Raw genomic sequence first — 24,029 nt, 5'->3', positions numbered from 1 at the left:
CAAGCTCTGTGATGTGTTTTTTCTCTTCGCTTCCTGTTTTGGACAGCAGACAGTGGTTAGATGGTGTGAGATTTCACCACAGGGACAATATCTTATTTGTCATGTCAGCCTTGAATGCCATTTGATGACTATGTCTGAGGTTGAAAAGATTGTCTTGCAATGGAATGTTGCTCAAACTGACTACATTGTAACGTTTTTTGCTGAAATGACGTAATACAGTAATATATCGGCACAAACAGTGTAACTACTTGGCCTAGAGTGAGAGATTATTACATATTACACTGTCACTTAATATGAAGGGGGGGAGGGGGGTCATGGTAATAACAGGAAATGCTTGTGTAAGCCACGCGTAAACCACGTGTGCAACCAAATGGCAACTTGGCAACAACCAAGTGTATACCAAATTTGTGATGGAATGAGGCCTGTGAATGAAGCAAGACGTTTACCAAGACACTCTGGTTGTCTCTGTTTTGCAGTGCTGTGTCCCTGTTGTGCACTGGGAGGGCTTTTCTCTGCTTTGGGCCCAAGAGGGGGTCATATGCAGTTAGAGAGCACAATATTTATTTCAGAAATTGTCATTTACTGATCATTCCACTTAAGTATCCACCATGACATTTGTGTTTGTCTCAACCCCTCCATCAGTTTGATTAGTTTCTTAGCATGAAGTCACATTCATGGGTGGTGCTCCATTCCAAAAGTTCAATATAACAATTCAATATAACCGCTAAAAACAGCTTTACAGCTTTCCCCTATTATGACGTGTTTAATGATCAATCGGCATCACTGCCATACAAATCCAACCCCTTTCTAAATGAGAGGGAAAAAAACATTTTCAGTTTTGCTTTTCTACTGAATATTATTTTCAGGAAGTCATGCAAATGTGTGCCCTACCAGTAACATGTTTTGTTATATCGCTCACATCACTGTAAAGGGAAGCAAGTTATTTCTTAGTAATAAGGAAGTGCTGACTAAAGATAAGGTGGTAGTGGTACGATTATGGTGATAAAGACACATTTAACACAGACAGACCCCCCCCCCCAAGTGCTGAACATAATAAAAAGAAATTGATCAAATACAGCACAATAAAACCAGGAGTAAAGCAAGAAATAGTAGTGAAAGTGTGAGTTAAATAAACACTAGATCAAACAAAGCCAGGCTAAAAGGGTGTGTTTTAAGTTTTACCTCAGGTTTGTTAACACGAACCAACAGCTTCTACCTGCAGGCCATAATACTACCCAACTAAGCCCACCTCAGGCCACCTCTGTACCCATACCCAGGAACTACCGCAGGCTACCTCACTACCCATACCCCGGAACCACCGCAGGTTTGCTTGACATGGACCAACAGCTTCTCTTCTACCTGCAGGCCACATCACTGCTCAATTTCATTCACCTCAGCCCACCTCAGCCCTCCGAGACTACCTCACAACTTGAACAACAACTTGTTGTACGGTACTTCATTGGTGCCGTGACCCGGCTACGCAGTTGGGTCGGCTCAACAGCTGGGTTTGCTATGGTGTCCTGGGTTTAGAGAGGTGAGTGTAACTGCGTTGAGATGGAACAAGTTGTTGGAAAAAAAGGTTGATGACATTAGCAGCACCTTCTCTCCTCCTTCCACCAACACTGCTAACACCCCTTCCAGACCCTCTGCACTACACTCGGTCTCTGGCTCGTCATAATCTCTTTCCCCCCTCTCCCCTGATGATATTCTAACACTGATCACATCTAAGCGGGCAACCGCCTGCCCTCTCGATCCCATCACCTGTCCTCTTCTCCAATCCATGTCCTATGACCTCCTTCCTTTTTTTTTTTACCACCGTAATCAATTCCTCCTTATCCACAGGATCTGTCCCGGCTCCCTTCAAGATAGCCAGAGTCAAGCCTCTCCTCGGGAAACCAACCCTTGACCCATCTTCTGTCCTCAACTACAGACTTGAACGCGCTGCATCTCAACGACTGACTGACTATCTCCATCAGAACAACCTGCAGGACCCCCACCAATCCGGCTTCAAGGCTGGGCACTCCACTGAGACTGCTCTCCTTGCTGTCACGGAGACCCTACACTCTGCTCAAGCTTTCTCCCTCTCCTCTCCTCTGTTCTCATTCTCCAGGACCCGTCTGCTGCCTTCGACACAGTAAACCACCAGATCCTCTCTGATCTCTGGCACTGCACACTCCTGGTTTGCTTCCTACCTGGCTGATCGCTCCTACCAGGTGATGTGGAGAGGGTCGCTGTCCTCTCCACGAGCCGTCACCACTGAGGTCCCTCAGGGCTCTGTCCTAGGGCCCACTCCACTACGTCTCCACTGGGGAAACAGTACACTGGGGAAACAGTACAGGGGGGAGTGAGATGGCAAAAGTTCAAATGCCCCCACCTGCGCTGTCTAATAGCTTCTTTTTTACAACATAGCTAGTTTACATTGGTATTTGAGGAGATGGTCACATGTGTTGGCAAGTCAGAGGTCGCAAGTTCAAGGGTCGGTTGGAGCTAGTCGAATTACGGGGCTACTCTTTGCAACAACTTGACATCTGTTTCATTGACATGGGCCTGTGCCCATGTCAATGTTTCACAATAAATGCCTGATGTTCTTGATGAATGTATTTGCTAATAACTCCGTATTGTTGGTGTTGGGAACAGATTTAATTGCTCAAAGGATATATTGATCAAAAACTGTAAGTTAGCCTGCATAAAACTAAATGTTAAAGCTCAAGTGCAATCAGGTTTGAAGATTATTTTCTGGGCCTATGCCAAGCCCCGAGTCAAAACCACATCATATTGACTAAAATAACCTGGCTCCTATCATGACACCACAAAGGGGAAAGCATGTCAATAGTGCCCCCTGTAGGATGGCATCTTCATAAGACTGACATTTATTATGACACTGGGGAAACAGTACAGGGGGGAGTGAGATGGTAAAAGTTAAAATGCCCCCACCCGCGCTGTCTAATAGCTTCTTTTTTACAACATAGCTAGTTTACATTGGTATTTGAGGAGACGGTCACATGTGTTGGCAAGTCAGAGGTCGTAAGTTCAAGGGTCGGTTGGAGCAAGTCGAATTACGGGGCTACCCTTTGCAACAACTTGACATCTGTTTCATTGACATGGGCCTGTGCCAATGTTTCATTGACATGGGTCTGTGCCAATGTTTCACAGTAAATGCCTGATGTTCTTGATGAATGTATTTGCTAATAACTCAGTATTGTTGGTGTTGGGAACAGATTTAATTGCTCAAAGGATATATTGATCAAAAACTGTAAGTTAGCCTGCATACAAAACCACATCATATTGACTAAAATAACCTGGCTCCTATCATGACACCACAATGGGGAAAGCATGTCAATAGTGCCCCCTGTAGGATGGCATCTTCATAAGACTGGCCCAATTAATTGATATATAAGCCAGATCTCAAACATGTCTGTAAATCTTTCTCTGGCTTTAATTGTGTCTTAGTTGCAGACAGTGTTTGTGTGTACAATTGTGTAATTCTTGTCTATAACGTGTCTATAACTGTCCTCTACTCTTTCATGTATTGCATCTTATGTCTGAACCCCAGGAAGAGCAGCAGCTGCATTGGGGAACTAATAAACGAAACAAAAAAAACAAAAAAACTAAACCTGTTTATTACACCTGCCGGCCAGACTGCAAGGACTTGTTGGACTGCAAGGGTGATCAGTGTGTTGATATAGCCTACCTAGATGCCTTAATATGATAGGGCAAACAATAAGCATACCTGAATGATATGGCCTTGTGGGGAGGGACGGCAGCCCTCGAGGGAAACCGATGTTGTGTGGTCCAATTCGCGACGCCGGTGACCTTTGGGACTTTCCACTGCCGCCGAAATGATAGACAATTAATGATTATGACGTAGGTGAAACAGTGTAACAATGTATTCGGTTACGGATAAAAATACATGGGATAGGCTTCCCAATGCAACAGGTCTCTCTTGAAAAAATGGTGTATCTCAATGACACACAATAATAACGTGCTTGCGAAATTGGGCTCTGATCATTTCGTATATTCGACTGAGTTATTGATGTTGAAAGTAACACTTCAACGCCTATAGTTGATAAAGTCTTCAACACATCTGATTTAAAATAGGCTAAAGGTAGGACTAGAATGTTTAACAGGCCAGTGGCAAAATGTCCATATGTTTTACTACGCACTTTATGCAACTGCGAATTGTCCTTCTAACATGAAACACGTGTAGCTATATATTTCTAGCTATACCTGCAAGGTGGATTAGGCACAGGTTTCATCTGGCCTACTAATTAGGCTTAACATTTTTTTCTTTTGAGTTCTTTTTTTTTACAGCCATGTGAACGGTAATTGTGCATCAATTTTACCAACTTAAGCCGAGGCCTATTTGATTCTAATAGTCCCAATACATTTGCCCAGACATCCAAAACAATAGTAATTACGTAGTAAAGAGAAATGTAGATCGCATTCACCTCTTGCAACTTCGCAAAATAGGTTGAAGGTCTTGATTGCTTGATTGATTACAATATGCGCCCGATTGAGGGTTACCACCGACACACCTCCAAAATAATGTCAAATGTCAACATGCCATACAACGTGTAAGCATGAGGAACATGTCGCGATCCATTTGACCATTCTTGCGTAGGCGTAGGGCGTAGGCTATGTATATGGTAATGAGGTTCCAGTAGATTGTGCAAGGGGATTGAGTAACCTCATTTTGAGATAATAATAATGAATGGATAATAATTCAGGTAATAATATTTGTAAAAAATAAATAAAAAATATTCCCCAAAAAACAATGCTACAATAACAGCAAAATACGTGGCTGTATATGCAGGCCCGTCACTATGGGCGGGCCTCAGGGGGCCAGGCCCGCCCACAGACGTGCTGGTGCCCCCCCAACTGGCGGCCAGATATAAAAAAATAAAAAAATAATTTATTTTTATTTTTATTAATCTTCTATATTTTATGTTAAATTAAGACATAAAAATTACAATAATGTGTTTTTCATTTTGTTGGAAGGGATTCTAGTGACAACCAATCATTTGAAAAGAAGTTGAAATATTGCACTGCATGCTGCTGCTACCGCCATTTCAGCTGTGTGAGCCGACTCAGTCGAGCAAAGTCAGTGCTTTTTGTAGTAACGTTAGGCCTGCCTAGATGGATATACGAAAGTGGATTAAATCCTCGAAAGGTGCAGCTGCACCCAACCCCAATGGACAGAGAGATAGCACCAGCAGTAGCGACTGTGGGCCTGACACTAGTAGCACCCCGACTGCTACTACTAGCAACGTGACCCTTGCTGCTAATGTTAGCCCCCCGACTATTACTAGCACTAACGTGAGTTTAGCTATTAGCCCACCGACGACTACTGTTCCTGTTGGATTAGTGGTGGAGCCGTATGACCTTGGAATGGACCAGCCTAAACAGGTTATTTTGAGCAAATATCCAGTCAGAATGTTTGGTGCAAAAAACGATCATTGGCCTCAAGCTGGAACAGGGACTGGCTTGAGTATTCTCTGAAAAAGGACGCCGCGTTTTGCTACGCGTGCAGGAAATGTAGGGTAGTGCAGCGAATTCAGGGTAAGTTAATATCGTGTGTGTGCGTGTGTGTGTGTGCGTGTGTGTGTAGGCACCCGCCGTGGTGATGTTTTGCTAGTTGTATTCTCGTCAGCTTTTTCAATTGGAGAGATGGGCTGTTTGCATGGTTAGGCTATATTTAATGTGCTTTGTGTATAACGTGTTCAATGATGAGGATTGATGTATCTGGCTGATCCTATTTGCTGTAGATGGGTGGTTTAATGTGATGATCACACGATTGGTCGGTCATACTGTATACCTTTTGCAAGTTTACTGAGTGCGTGCCAGTCTCGTAATTTTAGTTATGTAGGTTATTTTATTTAATTGTTGCTCTTGTAAGTGTGCTGGGTTGGTGCCAATTATTGACCTGTGTGCATTGTAATGCACAACTTGGCTTCTCCATGCTATAAAGGGGTGGTTTAAAAAATAAAACACAGAAAATAGATGACAGGTTTGTAATAAACCAGCTTCGCCTGTGTTATGTTATTTGCTGCATTCTGATAATTTTAGGTCTAATCTTCATTAGGCTACGTGTCCAATTTAGCCTCTGCCACCTCCTATGCATGTCAGTGTTGCATGACGAATACCATAGCATATTGGATTATCAAAAATAGTTAATAATAATTGTGCCCCCCCATGCAGTTCATTGGCCCACCCTAAGACTGGGCCCTGGTGACGGGTCTGTGTATATGGGAAGCTATGTACTATCCCAAAACTGCAATGTACTGGCAGCCCCATATTACTATTCAATCATTTTGGAATAGCTCATCCAACATTTACATCATCAGTCAATTAACTGCTCGTTTAAATTCAGCAAAATCAAATAATAACTGAAATTACGTTTAAAAAAAGAAACGAAACACTGATGACCACTGATACAGGGTACTAGATACTAGATATCTTCTTCGGCTTGGTCCGAGACAAGTGATGCTGATATGTGGCAACTTTTACCTCAAGCATAGAAAAACAATCATAACGGTCTATCTTGGAAAACGACTTTATTTAATGCTTTATTTAAAAATAAACAAATAAAAACTAACAGGTTGTCATCAGCAGGGATGACGCAGCGCTCCTTTTCGGTGCCTCCATGGCGCCACCTGGTGGAGTAACCTGAGACTTCACCTTGAACACGTCCCACTTCTCAGGAACCAGCCCTTTATCAAACACCAGCACAGCCAGGTAAGAGAAGAGCAAGATGGCGCCTAGGGAAAGCAGCATACATATAGTCCTGACAGGAGAATGCTGAACGTAAACTCCGTCCTCAAGAGTACATCCAGGAAAGTGTAGAACTGGAGGGAGGCCTATGATAGGCTCTCCACTCAACACCCGCAACAACACCCCTCCAAGGTACCCCAACAGGGCACCGTAACCGTTGGAGACCTTGAAGAAGAGCACACAGACCAGTTGGGGGAAGATGATGGTGTAGGCCATGTCGGCGCCTAGGATCCAGAATGCCAAAACACTGTTGTTGAAGAAGGTGAGGGAGGTGCCGGTGACACCGACCACAATAACGGTGATACGGATCACCCACCGCATCTCCCTGTCTGACGCCTGTGGGGAGAGGGGACACAACAGCGAGACCCAGTCAGCCTAGCTATATTCACCAATAGTGTGTGTTAAGCCAGCGGTTCTTAAACTGTGGGGCGCGAAAAAATGGGAGGAGTCGCAAAGACTATTTTCTGTCTGAATGTATTGTAACAAGTTTCTTTTATTAAATGTAAGTTTTAAAAATGTAAACATTTTTAAATGTAAACAAATTGACAAATGTTTTTTTTATTAGGCTATTCAGTAGCCTAGATGCACAATTGCACAAGTGTTTCCATACTGTTCGTCTGAGAGAAATAAATGGACTGGATGTTCTATCTACCCAAACTCAAATCTTTCCAGATTTATTAAAGAAACCAATAAGCCGAATACTTGAGTTGCTAGCCAGGTGGTGGCTGCAGAAAAAAGCCAGTGAAAGGTTCACAAGAGCCCTCTACAAGTGGGTCTACTGCTCCCACACAAGCATCCTCAGGTGGGATAGGCCTACATAAAACTGGTGAGAATAAGAAAGAGCCTTCCTCTAAGCGTTGGCACTATCAGAAAGAATATACAGTATGAGATACGGCTTCACCTGCACCAAGTCAAAAATTAAATGGACCGCCCACAATGTGTGCTTTGCGGTGACGTTCTGGCAAATGAGAGTTTAAAACCAGTCAAAATGAAGAGGCATCTTGAAACCAGACATCCTGATCAAGGTTCATAAACACTTTCAGTGAAAGAAAGAAGAAAAATGATTGCGCAAAAGAACGTAATACATGGGCAAGGTACTTTACCCACCAAAGCCCTTGCAGCTTCAGACAAAGTGGCACACACAATTGGTGAAACCCTCATCCTTCCCACTGCAATTGCGTTGACAAGCGCAATGCATAATGACAAGACAGCAAGTGCACATAAGCAAATCCCCCCTCTCGAATGACACCATCTCCAAATGCATTGATGACATTGCTAGTGACATCAAATGTCAGGTCATAGAGCGAGCGAAACATTTAGATTTTCATTACAACTAGACAAGTCTATTGATGTGTCGAATGTGGCATATTTTACTCAACCCCCCACCCTCCACCACCTCCCCCACCCTCCACCACCGCCCCCGCCCTCCTCCACCTCTACCCAACTGACACCCTGCTCCACTTCTCTCTCTCCACCTCCTACCTCTCTCCATCTCTGACGCCCCTCCACCGCACGCACCCCTCACCTGTTTCCTGAGGATGTTCTTGTAGATGTTGGAGGAGAAGATGGAGGTGGCCGACATCAGGCCAGAGTCGGTCGATGACATCACGGCGGCGGCGACTGCTCCTATTCCGATGATGGAGATGTAATTTGGGACGAGGTGCTGCAGGGTGATGGGGAGGACGAGTCCCATCTCGCCACGGGCGTCCGGCGAAAGCGGACCGTAGGACGTCAGGTTCCAGTCTTGACATATCAGACAAACGTTATTAGACAAAAATCGAAATAAACGGAACGCTGCATTGTAAACGCATTGTGTGGGAGTTCTTCCAATTTGAACTCATTACATGTTACTCGTGTTACATCTCCAAGGGCCTCGAAAACGACCAACTCTAGATGGGCAAAATACATTTCACTTGCTCATACGCACACGTACAATTTGTTGGGGTGTCTCAACATTATTCTCCATAAGTTCCTAACTATCGGTATCACACTGATGATGCATTCTCGAAGGTTTTAAAGAAAAAAATACAGTACCATGAATTTATTTTGGGGGTAAAAAAAAAAAAAAATAATCCCCATGATTTGGTGGCCACCTTGCAGTACCTTCGCGGCCCACTAGAGGGCCCATAGGTTGGGAATCACTGTTCTATATCATTCTAAACCATTATCAGCCCTTTTATGAATGGTACATTGGTACCTGTTGATGCAGCGATGGCTCCTACCAGCATAGGAGGTATTCCCATAATGACGATAATGCCGGCGGCAGCGAAGCAGGTGATCTGGGCTTTGGCTGAGGAGGAGGCAGACAGCGTCCTTTGGTGGAAACACTGGAACGATATACTCCCCAGACCCTGAGAAGAATGAATGAATTAATGAATGAATGGTCTTTATTGTCATTAATATAGTACAGGTACCATACAACGAAATTTGGGAGGGGGGGGGCTCCCCTGGTGCTAGGAAAAAAAATACTAAAAACAAGAAGGGAAAAGAGCTGGTTTACATAAATAATAAAGGTTATATACACTATCCACTATACTATACTATACAAATAAAACACTGTGCTGTACTCTGTAGAAGAGCGGGAATGCAGGACGCAGCAGAGAAATCTGTCACCAACACACAAAAGTAGCGCGTGCATACTGACGGTATGACACATGTTCAGCACATTTCACAGGTGTAGGGTATATTCAATAATTAGAGAACATACTCCTTATGTCTGAATACAGTACCTAATACCCACCCAATTGTGACACCAAATATACACTTTTTCTGACAAAGGGATTTTTATTATTTTATGTGCAGTACATGGTATGTACCCTATTTCTGTGACCTATTACAAGAATTAGTGTGCTTACTGTGTGCTTACCAACAGCAAGAAATCATCAATCCACTTCCAGGCATTTTCCACCTCTATTTTTCCTACCCAGGGGGCCTGGAAGGTGTGGTTAAAGGCTGTCTCGACGATGTCAGTGGAGACTGGACTCAACAGAAGGAACGGCACACACAGCCACTGCAAAGGCACACAGAAGAGGCCGTCCAAGAGACTGGCTGAGCTAAAGCCAACACATTAGCTCAGAGGCCTAAGGCAAGTCTTCAGGTCTCTGGAAATGTAACTCATCACAGGAGAGTGGTTCTAAACCATTGTGTCAACGAGCCCTAAAACCCAACTGATTGGGATAAAGGTCTTAACATATACACTCATGAAGATTTGGTTAGTAAAGGTCTTCACATACAGACTGATGAAGATTCAGAACGAAACGTAATGTAGAACACAATCTAAAACAAATGTTTAAAGGCCTTAGCTTGTATGGTTTAGTTATTTGCCTTTGGAATCTGAACATACAGCTGCTTCAACACTGTTTACTGTTTTCTGATTCTTTCTTTCATTACTTAGGATTTGCTGCATTCTGCCCCTATGCTGGGCATGCAGGGCTGATGGTCAATCAGTTTCTCCTGTACTGTTTCTCTGTGTCATTAAAACAATTAAATAATAATAATTTATCTTCCTTCTTCTAGCATGACGACTGCCAATGGCCCCAGGCCTGAGCATAGATTCAAGTGTTCCTACTATGACTACTGGATAGATGATTCACTTAGTCAAATGTGTTGATTGTAAGTCGCTTTGGAATAAGGCGTCTGCTAAATGCCAAAAATGTAAATGTAAATGTAATCTCATTACAGACTCACCAGGCCAACAAAAACAAGAGTGAGCTGGATGACATCAGTGTAAGCCACCGAATAGAGGCCTCCCATTAGAGTGTAGACTATGGCCACTGATGAGGAGATCCAAATGGAGGAGGTGTAGGACAAACCCAGAATCACGCTCATGGTTGCCCCTGTAACACACGCATGCAGGCACATGAATGCACGCACACATGCATGCACACCACATGCATGCACAGACACACGCATGCACAGAAGCATGCACGTACACACTTGCTGTGAAAATACTGAGACCTATTCAATTAGTTGAACTCCAGTAGTCCATTACTACACTAAAACATCCATGTTCAGTGTTGAACAAGTATATTTAAGCGTGTTGAAAATAGATTAAATAGACGTTTGATTAGTTACACAAGTATCTATCATCTGTTTTATTCTGATAAAACTTGTTTCACAAACTATTTTACACTCGCTGAGCATTCCAAGATTCCTGACCTCACTTCATATATGTGTGTGCATGTGCGTGTGTGTATGTTTAGTTTACCTAAGCCAACCAAAGTGCAGGTGACCCAGAGAATATCCACTATCAGGGCAGGTACCACCAGAGCTCCGCTTAAAGTTTCCCCATACTTGATCTGGAAGGGGTCCATCATGGTGACATATTTTTTGTCCCTCATCGGCTTGGCAAAGAAAATGCCCCCTGTAAGATGAAAAAAATATATATAATGTCCCAATCAATAAAGAAAGGTTTGCATATAGATTAACCATTCATTAGAATTGAATAGCCTTCCAAGATCACTAAATCGAAGAACGTTTACAGAGACATTCACTGAACATGCAACTTTTTAGCAGGAAACCAAGCAATTATACAGTATAACCTGTAGGTCACCTTAGGTGACTGTACTCTATCTAAGAAGCATTTTTGTAAAATAAAGCTCTAAGAACGAAAGCATAAATGATTGTGGATTGTAATTCTATGGCTCTATATAGCATTTCTTTTCCTCTTAATGTTTTCCCCTGATTGTGATGATGATGGATTCCAACAGGCTCTTACCGACAATAAAAGACACAGAGTATTGCAGCGGCATGAGAGCCCAGACTAACCCCATGTTGGGGTTGTACACGGCTTCTGCCACACCCAGGATGAAGCCCCCTCCAACCCACGTAGCTGCAGGAGAAACAAGGACCCCAATGTCATTCATCAAACTTTATTTGTATAGCGCTTTTAACAAAACAGTTGTTATGGGGTCCAGTACGTAACATTCAAGCTTTCAAGAAACATCTTAGAGGTTGTAATGACTGTGTAGCAATGAATCGGTAGCAATCATGGAACGAGATCCCTTGCGGCTTACAGCCGCCCCATGAACAAGATGCTATGGTATAGGAACCTCAAATATCTGTTCTCAGTATTCCTGTATCCTATATGGCACTGGGGTCAGTTTTTTTTTTTTTTTTTTACCTTCAATGAAACTGGTATACTGCTCTATTAAAATGAATACAAGAATACTGGGAACATATATTTGATGTTCCTATACCATGGCATCTTGTTCATGGCTCAGGAGGTAGAGCCGGCGTCTAATGATCGCATGGTCGGTGGTTCGGCGGTCCTTGCCATTTTATTTTTCACTGAATTGAAATATAATCCCCCCCCCCCCAACTGTGCTGACCAATTGTCCAGGTTTCCCCCGAAACTCACCGGTCATGGTGAAGATTCCCACCACCAGACTTATATTCCGGTCTCCCAGGAGGGCAATCTCCATCTGGTCTCCCTGGCAGTTCCTTAGCTTCTTTTTGGATTTGTTGGATGCCCATATTCCCGTTCCAAGCACAAGTAGATAGAATCCCACCATTACAACCAGACCAGGGATGTTGACAGCCATAGTTGACCATTGACTGTCGTCTGACAGTTCGACGGAGGACTGGTTCACAGCGGATCCCTATAACACAAGTCAATGTATTCAAGAGGCCAGGCAGAAGTCAAGACATAGCCTGAAGAAAAGGGTCTTCAGTCTACAGAGGAAGATAGGTGGAAAACTTGTAGAACTCGAATAACGCGACCATGTCGCTGACCTTTGCTTGTATGTAAGGGAGGGGCTATTCCCTTTTCCCAGTCGGCGAGCACAAGGGTCTTGATCTAAATAGGCACTTAAGTAGTTGCAGAGACTTTGTAAATAATAATTGTGGCCACGGTACTAACCACTCTGAGTCCTCATCACCAGAGACCCCTCAACAGACCCTAAGAGTACTGGCTTTGCATCAGCACGTGCAAATGGCCAACACCACCCCCACACCCTCATTCAGAGAAGGCACTCATACACTCATGAAACACAAACAAAAGGATCTGTGCACATGATTGGCTCTGATCATTTCTTAAACACACATAGAAATGCCACATCAGAAATGTATTACCTGTGAATGTATAAAAAATAGTGTGTGTGTAGTCCTTGCAATTTACTTATCTGTATCCTAAATGTGCTATTACAAGTCCTGCAACATTGCTTAAAATTGTAATCACTTATCACTTTGGAAATAATTGCAGACCTGCACTTGCCGATGAGAACATTTTAGGGAAAAACAATTCTGAACTATCTGCATTTAACTGGCCCATCGAGGAATGGGATCTCAAGAAGGGGGACATCATTATTTATGTAATCTGTATTTACAGAGCTCATACCTTTCGGCGAGTACACTTCCTAAATTACCATAGGCCTATACCCTAACCCTAATTTACGATGTTGACATTCAACGACCGCACAGCTAAGGTCAGCAATTGCACTACACTCACCGAACACTTTATTAGGAACACTATACTAACACTGGGTAGGGCTCCCCTTTGCGCTCAAAACAGCCTAATTTCTTCGTGCCATTGATTCCACAGGATGTGGGAAATATTCCTTTGAAATCCTGCTGCATGATGACATGATTGCATCACGCAATTCTGCAGATTCGCGTGCACCAAGCTGTGAATCTACCGTTCTACCACAATCTGACTGGGAAGGCCACTGAACTCATTGACATGTTCATGAAACCAGTTTGAGACTTGGCCTATACTTTTGCGTTGTGACATGGTGCATTATCATGCTGGAAGTAGCCATTAGAAGAGCTACATTGTGGCCTCGATGATTGATTGGTATTAACGGGCCCTACGTGTGCCAAGAAAACATTCCCCACACCATTACACCACCTCCACCAGCTTGGACTGTAGGTATACATGTGTTCGGTGCGTGTATATTTAGGTGGACTTTAGTTCGGTACTGCTGTTGACAGTAACTGTTGACTTTTATTGAGTGACGCATTGCAATGCATACTTCAGGGAAGAAAGCTGGCTGACAAGTGCGCTCCTCACACGCAATAAAAAAAAAAAGTAACTGCAGGAGTCGCAAGAGAAGTTGCGCTTGTGTGCATCTATTAGAGCAGTGGAAGGCAGAGAGAGGGCAGCAGACGCGCTGCGAGTTATCACATAGCAAGGTTATAATCAACACAAATTAAATAATGAATCCTGGCCTGGCCAGAATCAATTGTCAGAAACATGTCATTTACCATTTACCCTTAATTGGACATGCAAAGACACCTCACTTGTGACAGCGCGCACACTCGTCACTCATCTCTTCTTCAAGGAAGAAGGGCAATTCCGTATGAAAATAGAGATTACTGTACCTTTTAAGTACCGTAAGTAGGCTACACTTCCATCAATGCCTCTGTGCGTGCGTGACTGACTGTCTATGTTAAGTTGTTGTTTTCTCACAGTATTCCACAACAGCGCAACCAAGGTCAATAGTTGCACTCTATTTAACTGGACTTTAGTTTATTGAGGGTTCCGCTACTGTTGACTTTTATTGACACTCACAGTCAGGACACAGTCAGGACACTCACATCAGTTTAACCTTGAGATACCCGGACCCAGTATTATGACTTCCCAGTATTATGACTGGCTTTTTCAAATGCAAAAAAAGAGTTGGAAGTGTTTATTTAATTATAAATATAGGCAGTTATTATGTGTGCTAAAGAGATCCAGAATGTATGTTTTCATTCAGCTTTTGCGACACAAAAACACACACATGTATGAACGCCTATAGGCGTTAAGCGTATGAGTGCAAAATAACAGCATCCGCACACTCAAACACACTCAAAACGTCGTTTATTGCAAGCTTTCGGTCATCGATCTTCCTCAGGCATAAAGCAGACATGTGAATGCAGTGGTTTTGAACGCCTATATGCAAAGCATGAAAATGTGTAGGGCGATAAGTTATGCCGGGGAAAAACACGGACAGCTGTATCAACGGCAAGAACGCGCAGTGATGTTGAAATAGAAAATGTGCCAATAGAAAATTTTTCCACGTGTAGCCTATTTTCGGAGCGTAAACAGACAGGAATACAAGTTAATCATTCAAAAGCAATTCATATGATATCGTATTAAATCATCCTTTGAGAAGAATAGATTTATATGAACGAAGCAGTTTTTAAAAATATATTTTTCCTTCAAGAGCGTACTTTCTCTTCCAATCTAATTTATTCTGTAGCAGTAGCGTAGGCAGAACTCTACTTTAGGGCGGGCCTGTATAAAACAGGGTGGGACAGCTTTAAAAAAAATAAAAGCTGTTTCAGTTCATATTGATGGTCCTACTTTTGTTTGCATCCATCAAACACGTTTCCAATGTGATGTAGGCCTATATCAGAGGACACCCCGCACGCAGAGATGGAGACTGTTTGCCGGATTTGTACACGAACACAACTAATTTGAAAACAACACCTAAAAAGTCACCACCCCACCCCACCCAATTTGCAGTCATCAACAAATCGCTCACTGTCGCTGCAGTCCCTCCCGGCAACTGGGGCTTGTATGTATACGCGGGTCACTTCCAAAAGGTGCGCCCTCACGGACAAAGTGACGCGTTACATCGCGAAAGAGATGCGACATTCAATAATAATAATAATAATAACTTTTATTTCTATAGCACTTTTCCTGCAAACGTTGCAGCTCAAAGTGCTTAATACATTATTATTTAATTATTTTTCAATAGTCTGCACACCTCATAAGTCACTTGTGTTGTGTCCATTAAGCCGATTGCGCGTTCTTTACGAGATTCCCCGCGAGAATGTATCTCACACAAACAGCTTTATATTCATCTGGCATGAGAGCATAATATGTAGGCCTACCCGTTGTCTCACAGACCTCAGCTTTTATTTTTCGCAATAATAAGGAGGCTGCTGACTCCAGCAACTCGTTTTGCATATCAGGGCTGATTTTGGGCAGTTTTGATCTCATATTTACACATGAATTCAAATAATTCTAGAAAGTTACCTCCATTAAGATCGTCCTGGGTTTCCCTGTGTCCGCGTAGAGAGAGGTGCTTCCAGTCAACAGATCCATCCCTCGTAAATGCACCTTCAGCTCCTGGGTTGGGGGAATATCTGTACATTTTACAGAAAAACGCGTCCCTACTTGCGCTGCATTCCCTCCAGGGAAAATATTCATACTCTTTACCATAATTAGGTCATTGCTTTCCCCTGATTGATAGACTATCAACACTTGACATGACACTGATTGATAGTGAAGGGGAACTTCTTCAGTTCTAGCTGTGAAGGCGGTTCATCAAGTGTAGACAGATCAGCTGGTAGGCCTACACCTGGTTCATGCTGACGACCGGTAGCGGGAGGAGCACTGCTAGCGCAGTGGAGCAAGCGGCCGTAGAGCTAACGTTAGTCTCCGGAGTCGGAGAGCCTGTAAGGAGCTATTTTAGTGCCATCAGAAATTGAATTGTATTTGACAGATTGAATTGTATTCAATTAGCTCCATACAGAACCAACAACCAATTGTTACCAGAAATCAGTTCAGATTCAGATTCATATTCAGATAACGTTTACTTTATTGCCATTATGCTTGACACATATAGGAATTTGTTTTGGCATTTACAGAAGGTGCATTTATGCTTTTTTCACATACACATGAACAAAACAAGTACAAATACAAATGCAAAAACAGGCAAAAACAGGACAACACAGGACAGACAGTGCATGGATAGTGCTGTATATAAAGTGCAGTGCAGAGTTATTCAAGGTCCAGTGCATGTTCAGTCCTTGGCAGACTTGGAGGCGGGGGGGAGGGGGAAGCCAGAGTCATTTAGCAGCCTGGCGGCTGAGGGGAAGAAACTGAGCCTGTGGCGGGCCTTTAATGTCTTAGGCAGCCGCAACCTTCTTCCAGAGGGAAGCAGGGTGAGGAGGCCGTGGCCGGGGTGGAAGGGGTCGGCCATGATCTTCCTTGCCCTCCTCAGAGCCCTGGTGTCATGCAGGGAGTTGAGGGAGGGCAAGGGACAGCCGATCACCCTCTCTGCTGAATGTATCACCCGCTGCAACTTGGCCTTGTCCTTGGTCGTTGCAGCAGGGAACCAGGTGATGATGGAGTGGGTGAGGATGGACTCTATGATGGCCGTGTAAAACTGGACCATCATGGACCTCGGCAGCCTGAATTTCCTCAGCTGCCGGAGGAAGAACATCCTCTTCTGGGCCTTCTTCGTGAGGGCCTCGGTGTTCCGCTCCCACTTAAGGTCCCGGGAGATGGTCATGCCTAGAAAGCGGCATGACTCCACGGAGGCCACCGGTGTACCTCCCAGCGTGATGGGAGGGGGCAGGGCTGCTTTCCTACGGAAGTCCACCACCATCTCCACTGTTTTTTGAGCATTGAGCTCCAGATTGTTAAGACTGCACCAGCTCTGCAGCCCCTCGATCTCACCCCTGTAGGCAGATTCGTCCCCCCTGGAGATGAGGCCCACCAGGGTGGTGTCGTCTGCAAACTTCAGGAGCTTGACCGAGGGGTGGCGGGAGACACAGCTGTTGGTGTATAGGGAGAACAGTGCTGGAGACAGGACGCAGCGCTGCGGGGAGCCCGTGCTGGTGGACCTGGAGCTGGAAATGCTCTTCCCCAGCTTCTCCCGCTGAGACCTGTCAGTTGTTCAGAGGATAAAACACATAGGCTACAACAGTAATTCAACTTGATATATGTTCACTTATTGTTTTGGTTTGAATGCTCGGATATTCTCAATGGGTGATTTTTTATTTTATTTTATAATAATGAGAAAATAAATGACACCGAAGCTTTCTCAGGGTGGGCCCATGTAATCGGCCCGCCCTGGCCCTAACGTGGCTACGCTACTGTTCTGTAAAAGCCACGGGCCGGATGGCGTCCTGGGACGGGTGCTGAGGGACTGCGCCGACCAGCTGGCCGGGGTTTTCACCAACATCTTCAATCAGTCCCTGTCCCAGGCCACCATCCCACCCTGCCTGAAAACCTCAACAATCATCCCAGTCCCGAAGAAAAGCACGGTGAGCTGCCTAAACGACTACCGCCCGGTGGCACTCACACCAATCATCATGAAGTGCTTCGAGAAACTGGTCCGGGCCCACATAGTCACACGCCTCCCGCCCAACCTGGATCCATACCAGTTCGCCTACAGAGCCCACAGGTCCACAGAGGACGCCATCGCGACGACTCTCCACTCCACTCTATCCCACCTGGATAGGGGGAACAGCTACGCGAGACTGCTCTTTGTGGACTTCAGCTCTGCCTTCAACACCATCCTTCCAGACAGGCTAGTGACCAACTACTAGACCTGGGACTATCACACTCCATCTGTGCATGGATCAAGGACTTCCTGTCTGACCGCCCCCAGAGGGTGCGGGTGGGCCCCCACACCTCCACAGCCCTCAGACTCAGCACTGGGTCCCCCCAGGGCTGCGTGCTAAGCCCCATCCTCTACAACCTCTACACCTACGACTTCACCCCCGTCCACCCCAGCAACTCCATCATAAAGTTTGCAGACGACACCACCGTGGTGGGCTGCATCTCGGGGGGGGACGAGGCGGCGTACAAGGATGAGGTGGAGCAGCTGGGCAAGCTGTGCAAGGTTAACAACCTGCTGCTGAACCAGTCAAAGACCCAGGAAATCATCGTGGACTTCAGAAGGAAAAAATCTGAGGTCCAGCCCCTGCTCGTCGATGGAGGGAGCGTGGAGAGAGTCTCAACCCTCCGATTCCTGGGGGTGCACATACAGGATGACCTGTCCTGGAAGACCAACACAGCAGCCATCATCAAGAAGGCACAACAGCGGCTCTACTTCCTGAGAGTCCTCAGGAAATACCACCTCAAACAGGAGCTGCTTGTGACCTTCTACCGCTGCACAGTGGAGAGCATCCTCACCTACTGCATCTGCGTGTGGTTCTCCAGCTGCACTGCCGCAGAGAGGAAAGCGCTACAGAGAGTCGTGAGATCGGCCCAGAAGATCATCGGCGCCCTCCTCCCCTCTCTGGAAGAGCTGTACAACACACGCTGCCTCAGGAAGGCCTCCAAGATCTCCAGAGACCCATCCCACCCTGGGAACGAACACTTTGTTTGGCTGCCCTCGGGCAGGCGGTTCAGGACCATGTCCGCAAGGACAAATAGACTGAAGCTCAGCTTTTGCTGAACACAGCAAAGACCTAGGTTCTAGGCCCTGGACAATCTAGACAATTTGATGGCAGCTACTAGATTGTAATCAAGTGAAATACTGAAATCAAGTGAAATACTGAAATACTGAAACACAACTGTGAACATTTCAAACCTGCAAACTGCGACACTTTAAATTAATGTGCAATATGACAACCCTCGGGTACATAAGGTTCAGAGATAGGAAATGTTAGGATATTTATAGCATAGCATAGAGTACAGCACAGAGTTTTATTTGTATAGTATAGTATGTCTGATGTCAGAGCAAGAATCAGCAAGGCAAGGGCCTCATACATCCAACTAAAGAACATCTGGAGCTCCAAGGTAATCAGTCAGCGGACAAAGATCAGACTCTTCAAATCCAACATCAAGCCAGTACTCCTATACGGATCAGAGACGTGGAGGACAACCAAGATCACAATGACTAGAGTGCAGTCATTCATCAACAGATGCCTGAGGCGGATCCTGAACATCCACTGGCCAGATACCATCAGTAACAACGATCTCTGGCAGAGAACGGGCGAACAACCAGTGGAAGAACAAATCAAGAGAAGAAGGTGGGGATGGATCGGCCACACTACGCAAACCAAACACCAGCACCACCAGACAGGCCCTTAGATGGAACCCCCAAGGCAAAAGGAAGAGAGGCCGGCCCAAGAACACCTGGCGCAGGGACTTGGAGACAGACATCACACAGAGTGGATTAACATGGAAACAGCTGGAAAGCAAAGCACAGGACAGAGGACCCTGGCGAACTGTTGTCGACGGCCTATGCTCCTCCAAAAGGAGCGATAGGCGTAAGTAAGTAATAGTATAGTGGATAGTGTACATAGCCTTTATTTATGTAAACCAGCTCTTTTTCCCTTCTTGTTTTTAGTATTTTTTTCCTAGCACCAGGGGAGCCCCCCCCTCCCAAATTTCGTTGTATGGTACCTGTACTATATTAATGACAATAAAGACCATTCATTCATTCATGTAGTAATATAGACTCATATTACTTAATCGTTTGTACAACCCGTTTCTTACAGAGTATGATATCTATGAAATAATCGAGAGCCTACGCAACAGGTTCTATGGTGTAATGGTTAGCACTCAGGACTCTGAATCCTGCGATCCGAGTTCAAATCTCGGTAGGACCTACCTGGTTTTTGTGGTGAAATTGTAGCATGTAACTCGTCCGTCCTATTCACTGGAAATGACAATATATAATTCAGCTTTAGTCCTGTCTGTTAATGACGTTAAAATGATCTGTTGCGGTAATGTCTGTCTTTTTCTTTTTTTACACCTCACGATTTGGGCCTGGATGGTCAATGTTCAGCTCACACAAATATAATCTATGAACTGAATCACTGTTTCAGCTCATTAAGCCAATGGATCCCTGCTTTACAGCGATAATATTATGGACCTGTAGTTTTTATTTTCACGTAGCCTACTACTTGGTGTGTTATGGATATCGCCTTGTAACTGGGAAGGCACATCACAAAGAGGCCCTAATCGTCGTCAGCAAGATCCGTCAGCAAGCGTATTTATTTAACTTGACCATGTAGTACACCCTAATATATAACTAACTGTATAACTAACCCTACTGTATGTAATAACTCACACTTTTCAGATTAAGAGACATATTCACAAGGAGAATCCCACCCCCTTGGGGCAGCTCTCAGGAACTCCACAGGAGGCAGCTACCGTATATCTTGATAAGAAGTCAGGGCATGGCACAGGGACAAAGGCTTATTTCAAAGTAAAATCGTGAGAATAACAGTCTCAATTAACAGCTATGGTTTCAATTCAACAACAACTAGTGAACCCAATGACAGATTCTTTTTTTATTTAACCTTTATTTTAACAGGGAGTTCCATTGAGACCAGGGTCTCTTTTAGAAGGCAGTCCTGCATACACACAGACAGTTTACAGACATACATAATACACATAAAACATTAAAACAACCCGAGGAACTTCAAGAGTTAACAAACTCTGAGAACGAGTTAGGTAATTGATGTCCTTGAATTTCAATAACGAGGTTAGGTTAGCCGGGAGTTTATGCATTGTTTATGCAACTGGCGTTATATACACAACCTCTAAAATACTGTTTTACAGTTTACTGCGTCCCTGTTGCTGAAGCAAGCCCACTAATTTATACAAATCGTCCCGTAGCATCACACACATTCGTGGTTATATTTTGAACATGACTTTAGAATTTAACATTATTCCAGAGGAAATATGATTTCCTATCATAATATTTCATAGCTTATTTCATATTATAATTGTATTTGTGTTGCATGCGATCGCCTGTTTCCTGAATACAAATATGATTAGTGTAAATCCGTACCACATCGGCAACAGGTTCTATGGTGTAATGGTTAGCACTCAGGACTCTGAATCCTGCGATCCGAGTTCAAATCTCGGTAGGACCTACCTGGTTTTTGCGTGGCGGATAGGATTCCCCTCTTGCTGGTAGGCAGCCTGGAAGTACCCGAGGTGATTTAAATGTTTGTTCGTAAGTTAGATGGCGGAGAGCAACCGCAAATTTTTGACTGCACATCGCATGTCTTGAAATTACCTTTAATATTGCGTTGGACATTATTTTCTTCTGGAAAAGTCAACCGGAGTTTATGGTTTACTAAATGACGTGTCAGTTATTGACCTATATCTCCGTGCATGCTATATGCAAATTGTGTGTCCGCAACCCCGTCCTCACCTAACCTCAGGTGGCTAAATGGAAGAAGGAAAGGTGGATTAGTCACATAACCCTATCATTAGGCTACTAGTACTACAACTGATTCTTCCTACAAGAACAATTATTACAATAACAATTCTTTCCACGGTAATCGCGGAGACACGAAAGTAATTTGGTTATTTAATTAATTAATAATTAATGGTAGCTCAAGCCCCTGGGCCTAGCCTAGTTTAACCAGCTTAATAAAAACCAACACTTTAAATATTAATAAACAACAAATAATCCTAAACATGTATAAATACGGACCCATGGAGTCAAGCCACATTTACATTTGACTCCAAATGCGACTTGTCACAAAACCCACACGGTCTTCTTCACTCACCAACGGTTAGCTAGTTTAGCAGGCAAACCCCACTAGACAACCCCAATAATTCAAAATACACCATCGATTATTCAGGATAGCTACGGTACATGCCTACTTTGCCTAGTCTAACCGTAGAGGTGTTTGTTGACATGTCACTAACCTGAACAAATAATATAAATGGAAAAGGGTGAGCTGGCTGTCCTCACAGTGGCTACCTGAGTCAGAGAAAAATAATTTGGCCGATAGAGGACAGATAGATGAGAGGGTAGTATACAATGTGGAAGATTGTGATAATTGATCATCTGATCATTAATACTATATCCACATTTTCAATTAATAATAGGATATATTGGATACTGATCATGTAACCGTTATACACACATAATGTATAGAGAACTGGTTGACTTGATACTGTGGTTATTGCTTTATTTGCGATTGTTGAAAATACTTAAGTCTTGAGCATAAGGAGAGGTGGAAAGTTACATTCCTGTGCGTATGTAGGGATAATAGATTACCTATGGTTTTATATGCAGAGGTAAAACGTTGCATCCTCTGTGTGTTAAGGATAATAGATCACTTATGGTATCATATAGAGGCAACTGGATACATCAGGTCAATCTTGATAACTGAATATGCAATATGCTAGACTGACTAACCAAGAATAACTTACTGTTGATCATCATGTTCCCTGGACACAGCAAAGACCTAGGTTCTGGGCCCTGGACAGTCTGGACGGATTGATGGCAGCTGCTGGACTGAAAAAATCAGGTGTAGTGCTGAGGCACAAATATGTAAATTTCAAGCCTGCAAACTGCGACACTTTAAATAAATGTGAAATAACACTATGTGCAATATGACAACCCTAGTCGTCTATCTGTACAGTATAGTATAGTGGATAGTGTACATAGCCTTTATTTATGTAAACCAGCTCCTTCCCTTCTTTTTTGTGTTTTTTTTTCTTTCCTAACACCAGGGGAGCCACCCCTCCTAAATTTCGTTGTTTGGTACCTGTACTGTAGCAATGACAATAAAGATCTTAACAAGACCGAGCTCCTCATCATCCCCGGGAAAGCCTGCCCTCTCCAAGACTTCTCCATCACAGTGGAGAACTCTACTGTAACCCCCTCCCTGACAGCCAAGAACCATGGAGTGATCCTGGATAACCGACTATCCTGTGCGGAGAACATTGCAGCAACGGCTCGCTCCTGCAGATTCCTCCTCTACAACATCAGAAGGATACGACCATTCCTTACCAGAGAGGCAGCGCAACTCTTGACCCAGGCACTGGTCATCTCCCGCCTGGATTACTGCAATGTACTCCTGGCTGGGCTCCCCGCTTCAGCCATTAGACCTCTGCAGCTCATTCAGAATGCTGCTGCCCGGCTGGTATTCAACCTCCCCAAATACTCGCATGTCACCCCTCTCCTTCGCACCCTGCACTGGCTCCCGATAGCAGCTCGCATCAGATTCAAGACCCTGGTGCTTGCATACCAGGCAGCTAAAGGGACAGCCCCTGCCTACCTGAAGGAAATGGTAACCCCCCAAACCCCTGCCCGCTCACTCCGTTCCTCCACCTCGGCTGGCCGACTGGCCCCACCTCCTCTACACAGCAGTCGGGCAGCCCGATCACGTCTCTTCACAACACTGGCTCCCCGCTGGTGGAATGAGCTCCCCACGGCTGTCAGAACGGCAGAGTCACTACCCATCTTCCGTCGTAGACTGAAGACCCATCTCTTCAGGTTACATCTTAACTGCTCCTCCTGAGTCTCCTAAAGACACCCGCTTTCCCCTTTACTGTGTCCCTAAGAACTTCTACTGCCCCCCTTGTACTGTTTCTCAGTTTCTCCAGTAAAAAAAAAAAAAACTTTTTTAGTGGAAGGCGATAATAGGGAGAAGGTTTTTCCTTCTATCAGTGGCCCCGGGCCCGAGCTAGAGTACTCTTCCTGCAACGAATAGTGGACTGCTGATTCACATGCTTAGTATTCAAATGTATTGATTGTAAGTCGCTTTGGAATAAGGCGTCTGCTAAATGCCAAAAATGTAAATGTAAATGTAAAATGTAAAGACCATTCACC

At 44.4% G+C, this 24,029-nt stretch overlaps 2 protein-coding genes across 3 annotated transcripts in view; both read right to left on the bottom strand.

Annotated features, from left to right (window-relative positions):
• The window catches only part of LOC308161248 (histone H3.2), a gene marked incomplete at its 3' end in the record, with an annotated part of 174,362 nt that overhangs the window by 84,965 nt on the left and 65,368 nt on the right, over positions 1 to 24,029 (bottom strand). The gene's annotated exons all lie outside the window — the stretch shown is intronic.
• On the bottom strand, positions 6,544 to 20,087 carry LOC308160092 (high-affinity choline transporter 1-like). Of its 2 annotated transcripts, none has more exons than XM_080533963.1 (9): positions 20,055 to 20,087; positions 12,131 to 12,371; positions 11,489 to 11,602; positions 10,979 to 11,134; positions 10,459 to 10,607; positions 9,638 to 9,781; positions 8,969 to 9,122; positions 8,297 to 8,514; positions 6,544 to 7,107 (listed from the first exon to the last, which is right to left on the bottom strand). In XM_080533963.1, the coding sequence occupies exons 1-9, from the start codon at positions 20,079 to 20,081 to the stop codon at positions 6,592 to 6,594; spliced, it is 1,719 nt and encodes a 572-aa protein (XP_080390089.1). In that variant the 5' UTR covers positions 20,082 to 20,087; the 3' UTR covers positions 6,544 to 6,591. The 2 variants fall into 2 exon arrangements, with proteins under 2 accessions (XP_080390089.1, XP_080390090.1); XM_080533964.1 differs by lacking the exon at positions 20,055 to 20,087 and adding an exon at positions 14,092 to 14,182.

Source organism: Nansenia antarctica (assembly GCF_963989245.1).
Source record: "Nansenia antarctica genome assembly, chromosome: 6".
NCBI lineage: Eukaryota > Metazoa > Chordata > Actinopteri > Argentiniformes > Microstomatidae > Nansenia > Nansenia antarctica.
The sequence above is the reverse complement of the archived record's forward strand: the minus strand, read 5'-3'. Positions and strand labels throughout refer to the sequence as shown.